Source organism: Psammomys obesus, unplaced genomic scaffold (genome assembly GCF_907164565.1).
Source record: "Psammomys obesus unplaced genomic scaffold, mPsaObe1.curated_primary_1811, whole genome shotgun sequence".
Classification (NCBI taxonomy): domain Eukaryota; kingdom Metazoa; phylum Chordata; class Mammalia; order Rodentia; family Muridae; genus Psammomys; species Psammomys obesus.
Window position 1 is genome coordinate 679481 of NW_026590715.1, and position 16841 is coordinate 696321.

Sequence of the window (16841 nt, forward strand, 5' to 3'; positions counted from 1 at the left end):
TGATTTAATTTTGGTAGATGGAATCTATCAAGAAAATTGTCCATTTCATTATATTTTCAAATTTTGTGGTATATAGGGTGTTGTAGTATGACCTTAAGATTGTTTGGATTTCCTCAGTGTCTATTGTAACGTCCCCCTCTTTGTTTCTGATTTTGCTCATTTGAATAGTTTCTCTCTGCCTTTTAGTTAGTTTGGCTAAGGGTTTGTCTATCTTGTTGATTTTCTCAAAGAACCAGCTCTTGGTTCCATTGATTCTTTGATTTGTTTTGTTTCTAATTGATTGATTTAAGCCCTGAGTTTGATTATTTCCAGCTGTCTACTTTTCTTTGGTGTGTCTGCTTCTTTTTTCTCTTGGCTTTTAGGTGAGCCATTAAGTTGCTTGAATGAGATGTTTCTAATTTCTTCTTGAAGGCACTTAGTGCTATGAACTTTCCTCTTATCACTGCTTTCCTTGTGTCCTTTAAGTTTGGGTATGTTGTACCTTCATTTTCATTGCATTCTAGGTAGACTTTAATTTTTTTATTTCTCCCCTGACCCAGATGTCATTGAGTAGTCAGTTGTTCAGTTTTCATGTGTGTGTAGGCTTTTTGATATTTCTGTTGTTGTTGAAGTACAGCTTTATTCCATGGTGATCAGACAAGTTACAAGGGAGGTCCAGCTTTAGTCCGTGGTGGTCAGATAGGATACAATGGATTATTTCAATCTTCTTGTATCTGTTGAGGCTTGCTTTGTGGCCAACTATATGGTCTATTTTGGAGAAGGTTCCATGAGGTGCTGAGAAGAAGGTAAATTCTTTTGAGTTTGGGTGAAAGGTTCTGTAGATGTCTGTGAGGTCCATTTGATCCATGACCTCTGTCAGAGTTATTATTTCTTTGTTTAATTTCTGTTTTGTTGACCTGTCTTTTGTTGAGAGTGGGGTGTTGAAGTCTCCCACTGTTATTGTGTGGGGGTCTACGTGTGGTTTAAGTTTTATTAAAGTTTCTTTTACAAATGTGGGTGCCCTTGCATTTGGGGCATAGATGTTCAGGATTGTGATATCTTCCTGGTGGATTTTTCCTTTGATGAGTATGAAGTGTCCTTCTCTATCTCTTTTGATTGATTTTGGTTGAAAATCTACTTTATTAGATATTAGGATGGCTACTCCTGCTTGCTTCTTGGGTCCATTTGCTTCAAAAACCCTCTTCCAGCCCTTTACTCTCAGGTAATGTCTATCTTTGTGATTTAAGTGTGTTTCTTGTATGCAACAGATTGTTGGGTCTTGTTTACGTATCCATTCTGTTAGTCTGTGTCTTTTTATTGGAGAAATGAGTCCATTGATGTTGAGGGAGATTAATGATCAGTGGCTTTTAGATCCTTTGATAATGATGATGGCCATGGTAGTGTGTTTGTGTTTGGCTACCTTTTGTTTTGCTGTAGTGACGTTACTTATTTCCTGTGATTTCTTGAAAGTAGTTATTTTTCTTGGGTTGTATTTTTCCTTCTAGTATCTTCTATAATGCTGGATTTGTGTGTAGGTATTGTTGAAATTTGTTTTTGTCCAGGCCCTTCTTTTTTTCATAGTTTATGTTGAGGAGTGAGGTGTGGTTCTGATGGTTTTGCTATTATATGTTACTTGGTCTTTTACCGTAGCTGCTTTTAGCATTTTTTTCTTTGTTCTGTATACTTACTATTTTGATTATTATGTGGCAGAAGGATTTTCTTTTCTGGTCTAATTCATTATGTGTTCTGTATGCCTCTTGTATGCTTATAGGCCTCAACTTTAAGTTGGGGAAATTTTCTTCGATGATTTTGTTGAAAATATTTTCTGGGTCTTGGAGTTGGGAATCTTATTTTTCCTCTATTTCTATTCTTCTTAGGTTTTGTCTTTTCGTGTTATCTTTGGTTTCTTGGATAGTTTTTGTCAGGAATTTTTTAGAGTTAACATTTTCTTTGACGGATGCATCTATTTCTTCCATTGTATCTTCCATGTCTGAGATTTTTTCTTCTATCTCCTGTAGTCTGTTTGTTATGCTTACTTCTGTAGTCCCTGTTTTCTTTCCTAAGTTCTCCATTTTTTTCCTCCATTTATGTTATCTTTAATTTTTCTAATTCTATCTTCAGATCTTGAACTGTTTTGTTGATTTCCTTCACCTGTCTGACTATATTTTCCTTCAATTCTTTCACCTGTTTGTTTGAACATTCCTCTGTTTCTTTTAATTCTTTCATTGATTTAATCATTTCCTCCCTGAAAGCCATAAACTGTTTGGCTACATCTTCCTGTATTTCTTTAAGGATGGCCATAATCTGTTTAATTTTATCTTCTTCTAATTCTTTATGCATTTTATTTGTTTCATCCATTAACCTCTTCATAAGCATAGATGTAAGGTCATTTTCTTGAATTTTGCTTATGTTAGGGTGTCCCGGGATACTTGCCTCTGGTTACCTGGGTTCTGGGGATGCCATACTGCTTTGCCTGTTGTCGGTTGTGCTTTTATGCTGGCCTCTACCCATCTGTACATCTCAGGTGTTGTCTGTTAATTTCTGGTGCCTGCTAGTGTCCTGGGGTGGGAGAATCCTCGTTGTAGGATTCTGAAGGAGATCTTAATTTTTTGAGTATGGTCAACTGAATGGTGGTGCTTCTCAGGAATTGTTACAGTTCACCTCAGGCATATGGACCTGTGTGGTTTCTGTGGTGTTCAGCAAGGCTCTCCACTCATAAACAGAAGTCCTAGAGACGGCTGTCCTGCTGCTTGGTTTCTTGCTCTGAATTCAGTGAGCTGTAGCTGCTGCTGTTAAGTTGTACTTGTTGGGTGCAACCCTTGTGAATAACGACGGAGTCCCGTGGTTTCATCAGTTTAGCTAGAGATAACTGGTTGCACCTTGGTGCAGTATCTGAGGGTTGCTCCGATGGCTCTCAGGCTTTTGTAGGTCTGAGGTTGGAGTGGTGTGCCCCAGTACCCTAACCATAGTCTGTGGCAGGTGAGCCATAGCACTCTTGTGTGCAGTAGAAGGCCAGAGCTTAGAGCCTGTGGGAACCGAGAAACTTTTCTGAAACTGGATGTCCTGAGGGTTGAAACCAATGTTTTCCCCAGTCTGTGGTGTTTGGGGGTTTGCAGGTCTGTCTGGGATGGCAAGTAGAGCAAACAAGCACAGGCACATGGCTCCGTATTTTTGGTCACTGGGTGACTTGGTGCCTGGGTACCTGGGCTCTTTCAGCAACCAAGGGACTTTTCCTGCGAACTTATTTTTGGGGGGAGGGGTAGATAGTGTCGGCTGAGTGCTCCAAGGTCAGACCTGCTCTTCCTCTCATTGTGCCTTCTACCTGACAATAAAACTCAGACTCTGGTGCCCTGGGGATATCAGTTCTGTCTGGGATGATGAGTCTGGTGCACAGGCAGGACTCCATGCTGGTGGCTAAGCATTCCAACTTTGGGCTGGCGCCTGGGTGACCGCCGGACCCAGATCTTTTTCCAGAGATTGTCTGGGTGACCTAAGATCGGTCCCAATCACTTCCTGCACTGTGGGGTTTTCTCTATCCTGTAAATCCCAGTCTCTGGTGTGGTGGGGCACTCTGGGACAGTGATCAGAGCACTCTGGCATCATGTGGCTCTGAGCTGGTGCCTGAGTATCTGGTGAGACCAGGGAACTCTTCTGTGGTTTAGCTGGGTGATCTGAAGCTGATTGAATCCCACACCATTGGTTTTCCTCTCACCTGGGAAACACAATCACTGGTATTTTAGGACCCAGAGTTCTGACTGCTGGTCAATGTGCAGATCCTACTGTGCTGCTGGTCAGAAAGAGTGTCCTCCCCGCACCACCCTCTTGGATCCTCCAACAAACTCCAAATTACTAATTTTTATCATTATTATAATTTCATAACTTTAGTATGTCTATGCTATGCAGCTAGGCTTAGATTTCTCTTATGTTGTGACTCCTTCATAAAGAAGTTGAACTGTCCTTGACTAGGTCTTTATGGGGAAATGCATTCTTATTCAAGATACATTATATTGTATCACTCAGCATTTTTTTTTCTATCTGGTGAACTCATTTGTCTGCTCAAGTTTTTCAATATGTTGGTAAATTGTTTAACTCCAGGAAGATGAGAAACAATCTTTACAATGCTGTAAAGAGACTTCTGGTCTTACTGTTTTAGAATTTTTGCAGTTATATAGTTAACTAAACCAAAGTCCTCTGTGATGTGAAAGATCAAACAAGTCTTTTAGGGAAATAGAATTGAGATATGAGAGACTATCATTAAAAAATATTTTTATTTTCATTTTATTTTATGGGTGTTTTGCCTACATGTATGTCTGTGTAATGTGTATATCCCAGGTGCCCACAGAAACCAGAAGAGGATGTCAGATTCCCTGGAACGGAATTTCATAGACAATTGTGACCCACCCTATGGGTTCTAGGTATTAAACAGGGGTCCTCTCGAAGAGTACCTTAAGTCCTGAACCATCTATCTAACATCATGGGAGGTACAAGAGGTAACTGAGGCTTAAGGAAGTTCCACAACTCACCCAGTCATACAAAGAGTCAAGGAGAGGGATGCAGCTGTAAATTCATTTTCCTGATTACTGACATAAGGAGCTTTGTTCTACCTTTTGCTCTTCTTGGTAGGATTATGTTCAGAAGAAGCATATATTAGGAACAAATATTTCTTTACCTTGTTCAGGTTAAGAGTGTTAAATAACTGGCTGGATACTAGAGAAACAACAATTTTAAGCATTTCTAAACCTTTTTTCTATCCCTTTGTTTTCTACCCATTTGTCGGTCTCCTTCCCCTGTACTATGGGTATCACAGGTCTCTCCAAGTTTCTTTCTAAGAAGATGATAATCACACAAATGTGGCTCTTCTATGTGACCAGAGTTGGACTTCTTTTCCTGATTAGTATTCTCCATGGAACCACTGGCCAAGGGGAATCAAGACGACAAGAACCCGGGGACTTTGTGAAGCAAGATATTGGAGGGTAAGAAAACTTAATCCTTGGAAGAAAATATGAATGCTTTGAATGCCTACCTTTATACCCATATTTCTTGAAGGAACAAAATGCTTATGATCTGTGTATTTCTGTCACCCATTCTTATCCACCTTGATGTCAGAATTCTGACCAGACGATTAGAAGACAGCTTCTGTAACTAAGATGGTTAATGTTCAATCTGTTGGTCAAATAAACAATTATATTCTTATATTATTTAATTTCTTCAGTAAAAGTAGCAGTATTTGGTGGTTTTTTTCCTTCCTTAACTTTGTTCTGTCATAAAACAAAGCATGCATATATAAACATGCACATAGTATAAATAATTGTTTTACTGACTTATTTTTAACACACTTCCATGGGGTTAGGTTCTCTACAGTAGAGCATCACCTAAAAATCTCTGGTTAAATGTCTTGTAAAAAGAATGCCCTCAAGAGGAAACTAAAGGGGTAAGGGCAGCAAGATACAGAGAGGTGAAAGGTAAAAAGAGCATAGTAAAGTTACTATGTAACATAAATGTCAAGTGTTACATTTTACTTTCCATTTCTTCTTTACTCATACCTATACCCAACTTTTATTTATTTATTTATTTTTTAATTTTCTTATTAGTTACATTTTGTTAACTCTGTATCCTAGCTGTATCCCACTCCCACATTCCACCCTCCCTCCCTCATCTCCTCCCTGCCAATTACCAAGTCCACTGATAGGGGAGGACCTCCTCCCCTTTCATTTGACCGTTTTATCAGGTATCTTCAGGACTGGCTGCAAAGTGCTCGTCTGTGGCCTAAAAGGACTGCTCCTCCATTGGGGGGTGGGGAGGTCAAAGAGCCAGCCATTGAGTTCCTCTTAGAAATAGTCCTTGTTCCCCTTACTATGGGAAACCAATTGGTTACTGAGCTACCACAGGCTACATCTGAGCAGAGGTTCTAGGTTATGTCCATACATGGTCCTTGGCTGAGTGTCAGTCTCAGAAAAGACCCTGTGCCCAGATATATTTGGTCCTTGTGGAGCTCCTATTCTTTCCCCATCATACTAACTCCCCTTCTTTCATATGATTCCCTGTACTCTGCTGAAGGTTTGGTTATGAGTCTTAGTGTCTGCTTTGAAAACACTGCTAGTTAGAGTCTTTCAAATGTGCTCAGTAGACTCCTGTCATATGGTCATTGCACATCCCATCTGTCTTTCTAAATGAGGATTGATCATCTTACCCCTTGTCTGCTCTCTTGATTATCTTTTTTAGGTGTATAGATTTCATTATATTTATCATATCTTATAGGTCTATATAAGCGAGTATATACCGTGTTTGTCTTTCTACTTCTGGGATACTTCTCTCAGAATGATCTTTTCTAGATCCTATCATTTGCCTGCAAATTTCATGATTTCCTCCTTTTTGATTGCTGAGTTGTATTCCATTGTGTAAAAATACCACAATTTCTGTATCCATTTCTCCATTGATGGACATCTGCGTTGTTCCCATGTGCTGGCTATTACAAATAAAGCTGCTATAAACATGGTTGAGCAAATTTCCTTGTTTTGTACTTGAGCAAATTTTGGGTATATACCTAGCAGTGGTATAGCTGGGTCTTGAGGAAGCACTATTCCTAATTGTCTGAGAAAGCGCCAGATTGACTTCCAAAGTGGTTGTACCAGTTTACATTCCCACCAGCAATGGAAGAGGGTTCCCCTTTCTCCACTACCTCTCCAGCATGTGTTGTCACTTGAGTTTTTCATCTTGGTCATTCTGATGGGTGTAAGGTGAAATCTCAGGGTCGTTTTGATTTGCATTTTCCTAATGGCTAATGAGGTTGAGCATTTCTTTAAGTGTTTCTCTGCCATTCGATATTCCTCTACAGAGAGTTCTCTGTTTAGCTCTGTTCCCAAGTTTTTAATTGGATTACTTGGTTTGTTGCTTTTCAGCTTCTTTAGTTCTTTATATATACTGGATATTAGCCCTCTGTCAGATAAAAGTTTGGTGAATATTCTTTCCCAATCTGTAGGCAGTCATTTTGTTTTGATGACATTGTCCTTTGCTTTACAGAATCTTTTCAGTTTCATGAGGTCCCATTTATTGATTGTTGCTCTTAGAACCTGTGCTGTTGGTGTTCTGTTCAGGAAATTGTCTCCTGTGCTAATGAGATCTAGGCTGTTACCTACTTTTTCTTCTAACAGATTTAGAGTATCTGGTTTTATGTTGAGGTCTTTGATCCACTTGGACTTTAGTTTTGTGCAGGGTGATAAATATGGATCTATTTTCATTTTTCTGCCTGTTGACATCCAGTTGGACCAGCACCATTTGTTGAAGATGCTGTCTTTTTTTCCATTGAATGGTTTTGGTGTCTTTGTTAAAAATCGAGTATTCATAGTTGTGTGGGTTTATTTCTGGGTCTTCTATTCGGTTCCATTGATCATCCTTTATTTTTCTGTGCCAATACCATGCAGTTTTTATTACTATTGCTATGTAGTACAACTTGAGATCAGGGATGGAGATGCCTCCAGATGATCTATTGTTGTACAGGATCGTTTTGGAGATTCTGGGTTTTTTGTTTCTCCATATGAAGCTGAGAATCTTTTTGTTAAGGTCTGTGAAGAACTGAATTGGTATTTTGATAGGAATTGCGTTGAATCTGTAGATTGCTTTTGGCAGGATGGCCATTTTCACAATGTTAATCCTACCAATCCATGAGCACGGGAGATCTTTCCATCTTCTGATATCTTCTTCAATTTCTTTCTTCAGAGACTTGAAGTTTTTCTCAAACAGGTCTTTCACTTGCTTGGTTAGTGTCACCCCAAGGTACTTTATGTTATTAGTGGAAATTATGTAGGATGTTGTTTCCCTAATTTCTTTCTCGGCCATTTTGTCATTGGTATACAGGATGGCTTTTGATTTTTTTTTTTTTGAGTTGATTTTGTATCCTGTTACTTTGCTGAAGGTATTTATCAGCTGAAGTTCTCTGGTTCAATTTTTGGTGTTGCTCATATATACTATCATATCATCTGCAAATAGTGACACTTTGACCTCTTCCTTTCATATTTGTATCCCCTTGATCTCCTTCAGTTGTCTTATTGCTCTGGCTAGAACTTCAAGTACTATGTTGAAGAGATATGGAGAGAGAGGGCAGCCTTGTCTTGTCCCTGATTTCAGTGGGATTGATTTAAGTTTCTCTCCATTGAGTTTGATGTTGTCTATAGGCTTGCTGTATATCGCCTTTACTATGTTTAAATATGTGCCTTGTATCCCTGATCTCTCCAAGACTTTAAACTTGAATGGGTGTTGGACTTTGTCAAATGCTTTTTCACCATCTAAGATGATCATGTGGTTTTTCTCCTTCAGTTTGTTTATGCGGTGGATTACACTGATGGATTTCCATATGTTGAACCACCTTTGCATGCCTAGGATGAAATCTACTTGGTCATGGTGGATGATATCTTTGATGTGTTCTTGGATTCGATTTGCAAGTATTTTATTGAGTATTTTTGCATCAATGTTCATAAGAGAGATAGGTCTGAAGTTCTCTTTTTTTGTTGGGTCTTTGTGTGGTTTAGGTATCAGGGTGACTGTTGCTTCGTAGAATGAGTTTGTTAATGTTCCTTCTGTTTCTATTTTGTGGAATACTTTGAGGAGAATTGGTGTTAGCACTTCTTTGAAGGTCTGGTAGAGTTTTGTGCTGAAACCCTCTGGCCCAGGGCTTTTTCTTGGAAGGGAGACTGTTAATGACTGCTTCAATTTCCTTGAGGGAAATAAGGCTATTCAGTCTTTCTTCCTGATCTTGACTTAATATTGTAAGATGGAATCTATCAAGAAAATTGTCCATTTCATTTAGGTTTTCAAATTTTGTGGCATATAGGCTTTTGTAGTATGACCTAATGATTGTTTGGATTTCCTCACTGTCTGTAGTTATGTCATCCTTTTCATTTCTTATTTTGCTGATTTGGATAGATTCTCTCTGCTTTTTAGTTAGTTTGGCTAAGGGTTTGTCTATCTTGTTGATTTTCTCAAAGAACCAGCTTTTTGTTTCATTGATTCTTTGAATAGTTTTATTTGTTTCTAATTGACTGCTTTTAACCCTGTGTTTGATTATTTCCAGCCATCTGCTCCTCTTGGGTGTATCTGCTTCTTTTTTTTTCTTGGGTTTTCAGTTGGGCCATTAAGGTGATTTTATGTTATGTTACAAATTTCTTCTTGAACCCACTTAGTGCTATAAATTTTCCTCTGAGCACTGCTTTCAATGTGTCCCATAAATTTGGGTATGTTGGGCCTTCATTTTCATTGAATTATAGGAAGTCTTTAATTTCTTTCTTTATTTCATCCTTAGCCCAGCTGTCATTGAGTATCAAGTTGTTCAGTTTCCATGTGCGTGTCGGCTTTTTGTTATTTCCGTTGTTGATGTCCAGCTTTAGTCCATGGTGGTCAGATAGAATACAAGGGATTATTTCAGTCTTTTTGTTTCTGTTGAAGCTTGTTTTGTGACCAACTATATGGTCTATTTTGGAGAATATACCCAATTTTTTATTTGACAAGTTTACTTAGGTATTCTACGAACTCCTCAAACTAAGCATCCTAAAGTATCCTCTCCATCTCTCACCTTTTCCCTAAGAGCAAACAACAAAACATCCTCTTTTTCTTTTTCATGTTTGAGTCCAAAATTTTGCCATGTACATGTTTAAGCCAGAAAATTATAGTAATCTTTAACAATTTTCTACCTTCCCTCTCCAAATTGCCCAAAATCTTACCAAAATCTACCATTTTATCCTCCATGTTTTTTTTTTTTGAATTATTTTATTTTCCTTTACTAGCCCAGTTTTCTTCAATGTTGTTTTCAACTAGACTCTAGCACGAGCTTCTGGTTAACTTACTGCCTAAAATTTTGCTCCTATTCATCTCTATTCTGTAGCTATTTTGTTCTATAATGCAAGTTAAATCATGTATTTGAAAAGTTTATTGCCATCTTCTTGTCTTGAGACTTAAATCAAGACTCTTAAACATGATGCTATAATGTCCAAATTCATTTTTTTCATTAATTACAGTTTTTTTTTCACGTTGTATCCCTCTGTAGCTCCCTCCCTTCTCCCCTCCCAATCCCACCCTCCCTCCCTCTTTCCCACCTGTGTCCCTCCCCTAGTACACTGATAAGGGAGGCCCTCCTCCCCTTCTCTCTGGCCCTAGTCTATCAGGTCTCATCAGGACTGGCTGCATTGTCTTCTTCTGTGGCCTGGTAAGGCTGTTCCTCCCTCAGGAGGAGGTCAAACAGCAGGGCAATCAGTTCCTGTCAGAGACAGTCCCTGTCCCCACTACTGTGGAACCCACTTGGATACAGAACTGCCATGGGCTTCCTCTGTGCAGGGGTTCCAGGCCATCTCCATGAGTGGTCCTTGGCTGGGGTATCAGTCTCAAAAAAGACCCCTGTGCCCAGACTTTTTGGACCTGCTGCTTTCCTTGTGGAGCTCCTGTCTTCTCCAGGTCTTACTATCTTTCAATTCTTTCATAAGATTCCCTGCACTCTGCCAAAAGTTTGGCTATGAGTCTCAGCCTCTGCTTTGATATCCTGCATGGTAGAGCCTTTCAGAGGCCCTCTGTGGTAGGCTCCTGTCCTGTTTCCTCTTTTCTCCCTCTCCCAATGTTCATCCTCTTTGTCTTTCTGAATGAGAGTTGATCATCTTACCCAGGGATCTTCCAATTTTAGCTTCTTTAGGTGTAAAGATTTTCATATGTTTATCGTATATTACAAGTCTAATATCTACTTATGAGTGAGTGTATACCGTGTGAGTCTTTTTGCTTATGAGATACCTCACTCAGGATGATATTTTCCATTTTTTTAACCTTATTTCTTAGCCCTCCTGCCCAAATTCAGCGTTATTCTACATTTTTTACTTTCTTTTTTTAGGTCTACTAATCTGTTCTTAGTGATATAAAACATGTTTATTTTATTTTAATATTTATTAAATATTATTACATCACTTTCTCCCTTCTCACCTCTCCCAAGTCTCTTCATTCCAACTCCATCTACGTCCCTCTTCCCAAATTGTTAGCCTTGTCTTCCACAATTATTATTACGTGTGTATGTATGCAAGTGTATGTAAATATAACCTGTCTAGTTCATGTTTATGGTTTATTTGTTTATGCTTTTACTTTGTGTTGACAAACAATTAGAGGGCTCATCTCTGGGAGAAGTTAATCCTCCCTTTCTTAGCAGCCTTCAGTGGCCTGTGGTTTTTTGTCCAAGAATTTGAAATTCTCCTCTCCTGTGTTATCATGTCCATTGATATTGCTATTTTGGTTGTGTTTATGTAGCCATTTCTATGATAGACTGTTTCACAACAGACTTCATTATATTCTAGATCTTACAATCTTATTGTCCCGTTTTCTTGATGTTCCCTGATACATACCAAATTCTTATCAAATATTTGTACTATCACTGCTAGAAATGACTACCTTGGGTTGAGATACTTTAGAATTATCATAGTACTGTTTTTATTTAAAACAGTTATTTAATTAACCTTCATTTGGGGTTTTGTTTTGTTGTTTTTACTTTACATATTTTTTAAGTTTGTGGTCACTATGCTGGGCAGATTCCGATTCCAATCCTAGTACCTTTAAAACCCACATAAAAAATCAATCAGTTTCCAATCTCATGACTCCCAGGGCAGCTTCTGCTCCATCAATCTGTCCTATAGCCTCGAGCTCAGTGTCATCTTCTTTCTTAGCCATGTGGCCAGCTATCCTCCCAGCATACATGAACACATCTGTCTTCTTCTGTGTCTCCTGGCAAAAAAAAACTTTACATTTTTATTAGCATATATTTAAAATAATTATTTATGACATTTTCATACATGTATGTAATATATTTTGTTTATACTCACCCCCATTGCGTTCTCCTGTCTCTTTATATTCCTTCTTATCAGTTCTTTTCTTCTTCACGAATGCAATCTCTTTTGCTTTCATTTAATTTTAAAATCTAAATTCCCCATATGAAAGAAAACAAATAATATTTCTTTCTGATTTTTTGTGTTATAGCTATTTTATCCCTTGGTTTTACCCTTCTTATTTTGTTGTTGTTGTCTTCATTTGACTATTTTCCACTATTCTTGGAAATAGAATTGTTCCTTAGTATTTTTGTAAGTTGATTGTTTTATTACAATTTATTCAACTTGTATTCTGACTGTGGCTTTCTCTTCCCAGTCCTACCCAACCTCCCTCCTTTCCCCCTATGCCGTTTCCCTAGTCCACTGATAGTGGAGGTCCTCCTCCCCTTCTATCTGACCCTAGATTATCAAGTCTCATCAGGACTAGCTGCATTATCATCCTTTGTGGCCTGGAGAGGCTGTACCTCCAAGGGGGAGGGATCAAAGAGCAGGCGACTGAAGGTTGATTATTTTAATGTATTCTGCTCCTTTCTATCTTTTTTCAACATTTTATAGTAATCTCTGGTTGAAGAATAGAGAACTAGGCTTGTGTTGTTGGAATTTTAGTATATTCATGATCTCAACATTAAAAAATTTAACCAATTCTGTCTTATTAATTCCTTGAGTCTGATTTCCCTTGACTAGATAGGTGTTCTACAAAACACTCATCTAAATGCATGAAGCTCACATCTTCACATTTTGAAGTTTTTACAATTTCACTTGTAGGATCCAGTTTTTAAAAATGCATTATGTATTTTTTATAATCTTTTTAAATATGATTTTTAATATTTTACAATTTATTCACTTTGTATCCCAGCTGTAGCCCCACCCTAATCTCCTCCCAATCTCACCCTTTCTCCCTCTCTTCTCCTCCCATGCCCCTTCCTTAGTCCACTCATAGGGGAGGACCTCCTCCCCTTTCATATGGCCCTAGTCTATCAGGTCTCATAAGGACTGGCTGAATTGTCTTCCTCTGTGGCCTTGAAAGGCTTCTCCCCCTGGGGGGGGGAGAGGTGTTCCAAGAACCAGCCACTGAGTTCATGTTAGAGACAGCCCCTGTTTCCCTAACTAGGGAACCCATGTGGAGACTGAGCTGCCATGGGCTACTTCTGTGCAGGAGTTCTAGGTTATTTCCATGAATGTTCCTTGGTTGGAATATCAGTCTCAGAGAAGACTTCTAGGCCCAGATTTTTTGGTTCTGTTGTTCTCCTTATGGACCTCTAGACACTTACAGGTCTTTCATTCTCCCCCTTCATTCATATGATTCCCTGCAGTCTGCCCAAATTTTCTATCATATTAATGATTTTGAACAAAATAGTTCCTTTTCTTGTAATTTTTATTCTCAGAAAGAGTATTTATTATATTTCTCCAACAGCTGCTTTTTGTTTTTATCCTTAATGTTGTCACTTTTCCGGTTTATATTGTTTTCTAACATCCTGCTCAAGCTTATAAAAAGAGACATTCAAACATTTTAGCAATTATGTTAAATAAGAGAGAAAGAAATCTTTCCTGAAACAGCAGAGTAAATAGTTTGTTTTTATAGCAAGGGCAAAATAGTTGAATAGCTCTTCAATTAGAGACCTTTTCTTGTTTATTCTCTTTCAAGCTAAAAATAATTCATTCTTTGTACATATGAGACAACTAAAGACTTCGCACTGGTTATTATGTATGGAATTCTTCATATTTACTAAAAATAAATGAACTATCTCAAAGTATATAGTGCATGGTGACAGTTTCCATACTTAAAAGAGCTATCGTTACCGTTTGTTTGTTTCCACAATTTCTTAATTATGTGGTTTATTTTCTTAAGTCTCCTGTTCTGGATATTCTAGCACCTTTGACAATCAGTAACGTCCTATTGGCTAGCTCTTCATTTAAATCATATGTTAATATCGATGATCTTCAGTGTTTCATTTTTCCAAGCTTGAAAATGGACTTTACACCAGAAGACTGTAATACAGAAACTTGGAGCACACTGCCTAAGAGTTTGTATTTTACTAAATGCTCTAGATCATGCTAATATAAGAAGCTTTGATAAATGCTTTGGAAAGACAGTTAATAAAATGATTATATGCAACAGATGTTATATGAAAGAGGTTTATTGGATGGAGAGTAAGAAGGACAGAGCGAGACATGGTAGGGTAAGCTCTGACAGAGAAAGGGGAGATAGCAGTGGAGAGGAAGATAGTGCAAGAGAGAGAGAGAGAAAGTGGCAGGTTGGTCCTTTTATGGAGCACCTGAACCATGCCTGTGACTACCTGCTGGGCCACACAAGATGACAACATAGGTTGTTAGGCAACCCAAAAGCAGGCTGCCTAAATACTAAGATTCTTCCCTTTTTCTATAATTAAAAAATGAGGAGCTTGGGCTGCTTCTCATGTAAAACAAATTAAAGTATATAAATGAAAGTTCATTGGAAGCAGCTCTTGGTTTCCATGCAAGAGGATAAGAGAGAGAGAGAGAGAGAGAGAGAGAGAGAGAAAGTAATTGCAACAAAATGTCCAGATTACATGGTCAAGAACAGAAGGGAAAGCAACTGCCCTGAAAAGTTCAGGGTAGATGATAGAGTTTGCTAGCCATGCCCAGTAGCTGAGGAATACTGGGAAAACCTGGAGCTATTTATCCTGAGCCATTCTAGCCTTTTGTTGATAATAAGTGAATTACAAGCAGAAATTCTCTTCTGGCTACTTCCTGCTGACACTGAGGTTACTGTAGGGAGGTCAAAGGATGACATGCTGGCCAAGTACAGGAAGAACATGCTGTTTTGATGCTGTCCAGGGTCTGTAAGAACATCAGTGGCTGAGAGGAAAAGTGCAGGTCCAGTTTGATGGGAGTCGGTGAGGTCAGACTGGAGCACCTGTGGTAGCTGTCTTGACACTGTCATGGACATAGGAAACACCTGGGTCTGGCAGGATACTGGATATATTATAGGCAGAAGACAAAGTTAAGTAGATTATTGAGAAAATTCGTTTAGGTGTATATTTAAATTTTTCGGAGAGCAAACAGAGGTGGAAGGTTTGGATCAAAAAGACTTGAACATGGGATTCTTCATTTACCCGAGGGAACCTCCATTTACCCAATCACTGACAGTAATTCAAAAGGTTTTATTTTAGACCTGTCTTCTAAGGGAAATTGAAGCCAAGTTCGGTTGCAGAAGTGTGTAAGCTTAGAGGCCCTTACACAGGCACTAGGTATAGAAATCTGGATCATAACGAAGTACTATTCCAAATTGTCTGAGAAAGCAACAGATTGATTTCCAAAGTGGTTGTACAAGTTTACATTCCCACCCACAATGGAAGAGGGTTCCCCTTTCTCCACATCCTCTGCCGCATGTATTGTCACTTGAGTTTTTTATTTTAGCCATTGTGATGTGTGTAAGGTAAAATCTCAGGGTCGTTTTGATTTGCATTTCATGATGACTAAGGATGTTGAGCATTTCTTTAAGTCTTTCTCTGCCATTCCATATTCCTATTGACATCAGAGGAGGGAGAAAATGGAACAGACAGAAGCCTACCACAGAAGGCCTTTGAAAGACTCTACACAGCAGGGTGTCAAAGCAGATGCTGAGACTCATAGCCAAACTTTGGGCAGAGTTCAGGGAATCTTATGAAAGTAGGGGGGAGATAGAAAGACCTGGTGTGAATAGGAACTCCACAAGGAGAAAAATAGAACCCAAAAATATGGGCACAGTTGTCTTTTCTGAGACTGATATTCCAAAAGAGGACCATGCACTGAGATAACTTAGAACCCCTGCATAGATGTAGCCCATGGCAGCTCAGTCTGCAAGTGGGTACCCTAGTAATGGGAACAGGGACTATCTCTGACGTGAACTCAGTGTCTGGTTCTTTGATCATCTTTGAAGGGGAGGCAGCCTTACCAGGCCACAGAGGAAGACAGTATAGCCAGTCCTGATGAGAACTGATAGACTAGGGTCAGAGGGAAGGGGAGGAGGACCTCCCCTATCATTGGACTTGTGGAGTGGAATGGGATGAGACAAAGGAGGGAGGATGGAATTAGGAGAGGATGAGGGAGGGGGCTTCAGCTGGGATACAAAGTAAATAAACTGTAATTAATAAAAAATAAATTTTTTTGTGGTTAATATTTTTCTTTATTTTATTTTTTATTTTTTTTTACTATTAATTACACTTTATTCACTTTGTATCCCCCCATAAGCCTCCCCTCCTCCACTCCTGGTCCCACCCTCTTTCCCCTTCCTTAAACCATGCCCCTCCCCAAGTCCACTCATAGGTCCTCTTCTCCTTCCTTCTGATCTTAGTCTATCAGATCACATCAGGAGTGGCTGCATTGTCATCCTCTGTGGCCTGGCAAGGCTGCTTCCCCCTCATGGGGAGGTGATCAAAGAGCAGGCCAATCAGATTATGTCAGAGGCAGTCCTTCTTCCCATTACTATGTAACCCACTTGGACACTGAACTGTCATGTGCTATATCTGTGCAGGGGTTCTAGGTTATCTCCATGAATAGTCCTTGGTTGGAGTATGAGTCTCTGGGAAGTTCCCTGAGTTCAAATTTTCTAGTTCTGTTGTTCTCCTTGTGTGGTTCCCGTCCTCTCCAGCTCTTATTATTTCCCACTTCTTACATAAGATTCCATGCACTCTGCCCAACAGTTGGTCATAAATCTCAGCATCTGCTTTGATAGTCTGCAGGGCAGAGGCTTTCGGAGACCCTCTGTGGCAGGTTCCTAGGTTGTTTCCTGTTTTCTTCTTCTTCTGATGTCCAACCTCTTTGCCTTTCAGGATGGGGATTGAGCGTTTTAGTCAGGGTCCCCTCTCTTGATTAGTTTCTTTAAATGTATAGTTTTTAGTAGGTTTATCCTATGTAATATGTCTATATGAGTGAGTATACACTGTGTGTGTTTTTCTGCTTCTGGGACAGCTCACTCAGGATGAACCTTTCTAGGTCCCACCATTTACCTGCAAATTTCATGATTTCCTTATTTTCCATTGCTGAGTAATACTCCAT

The 16841-nt window shown here is 39.1% G+C and overlaps 1 protein-coding gene across 3 annotated transcripts in view; it reads left to right on the forward strand.

The window, feature by feature from the left end:
• The window catches only part of Gabra3 (gamma-aminobutyric acid type A receptor subunit alpha3), a 305868-nt gene that overhangs the window by 88527 nt on the left and 200500 nt on the right, over positions 1 to 16841 (forward strand). For all 3 annotated transcript variants that reach the window (XM_055608773.1, XM_055608771.1, XM_055608772.1), the window contains one exon: positions 4787 to 4952. In XM_055608773.1, the coding sequence (XP_055464748.1) occupies positions 4813 to 4952 (140 nt within the window). In that variant the 5' untranslated portion in view covers positions 4787 to 4812. The remainder of the gene's footprint in view (positions 1 to 4786; positions 4953 to 16841) is intronic.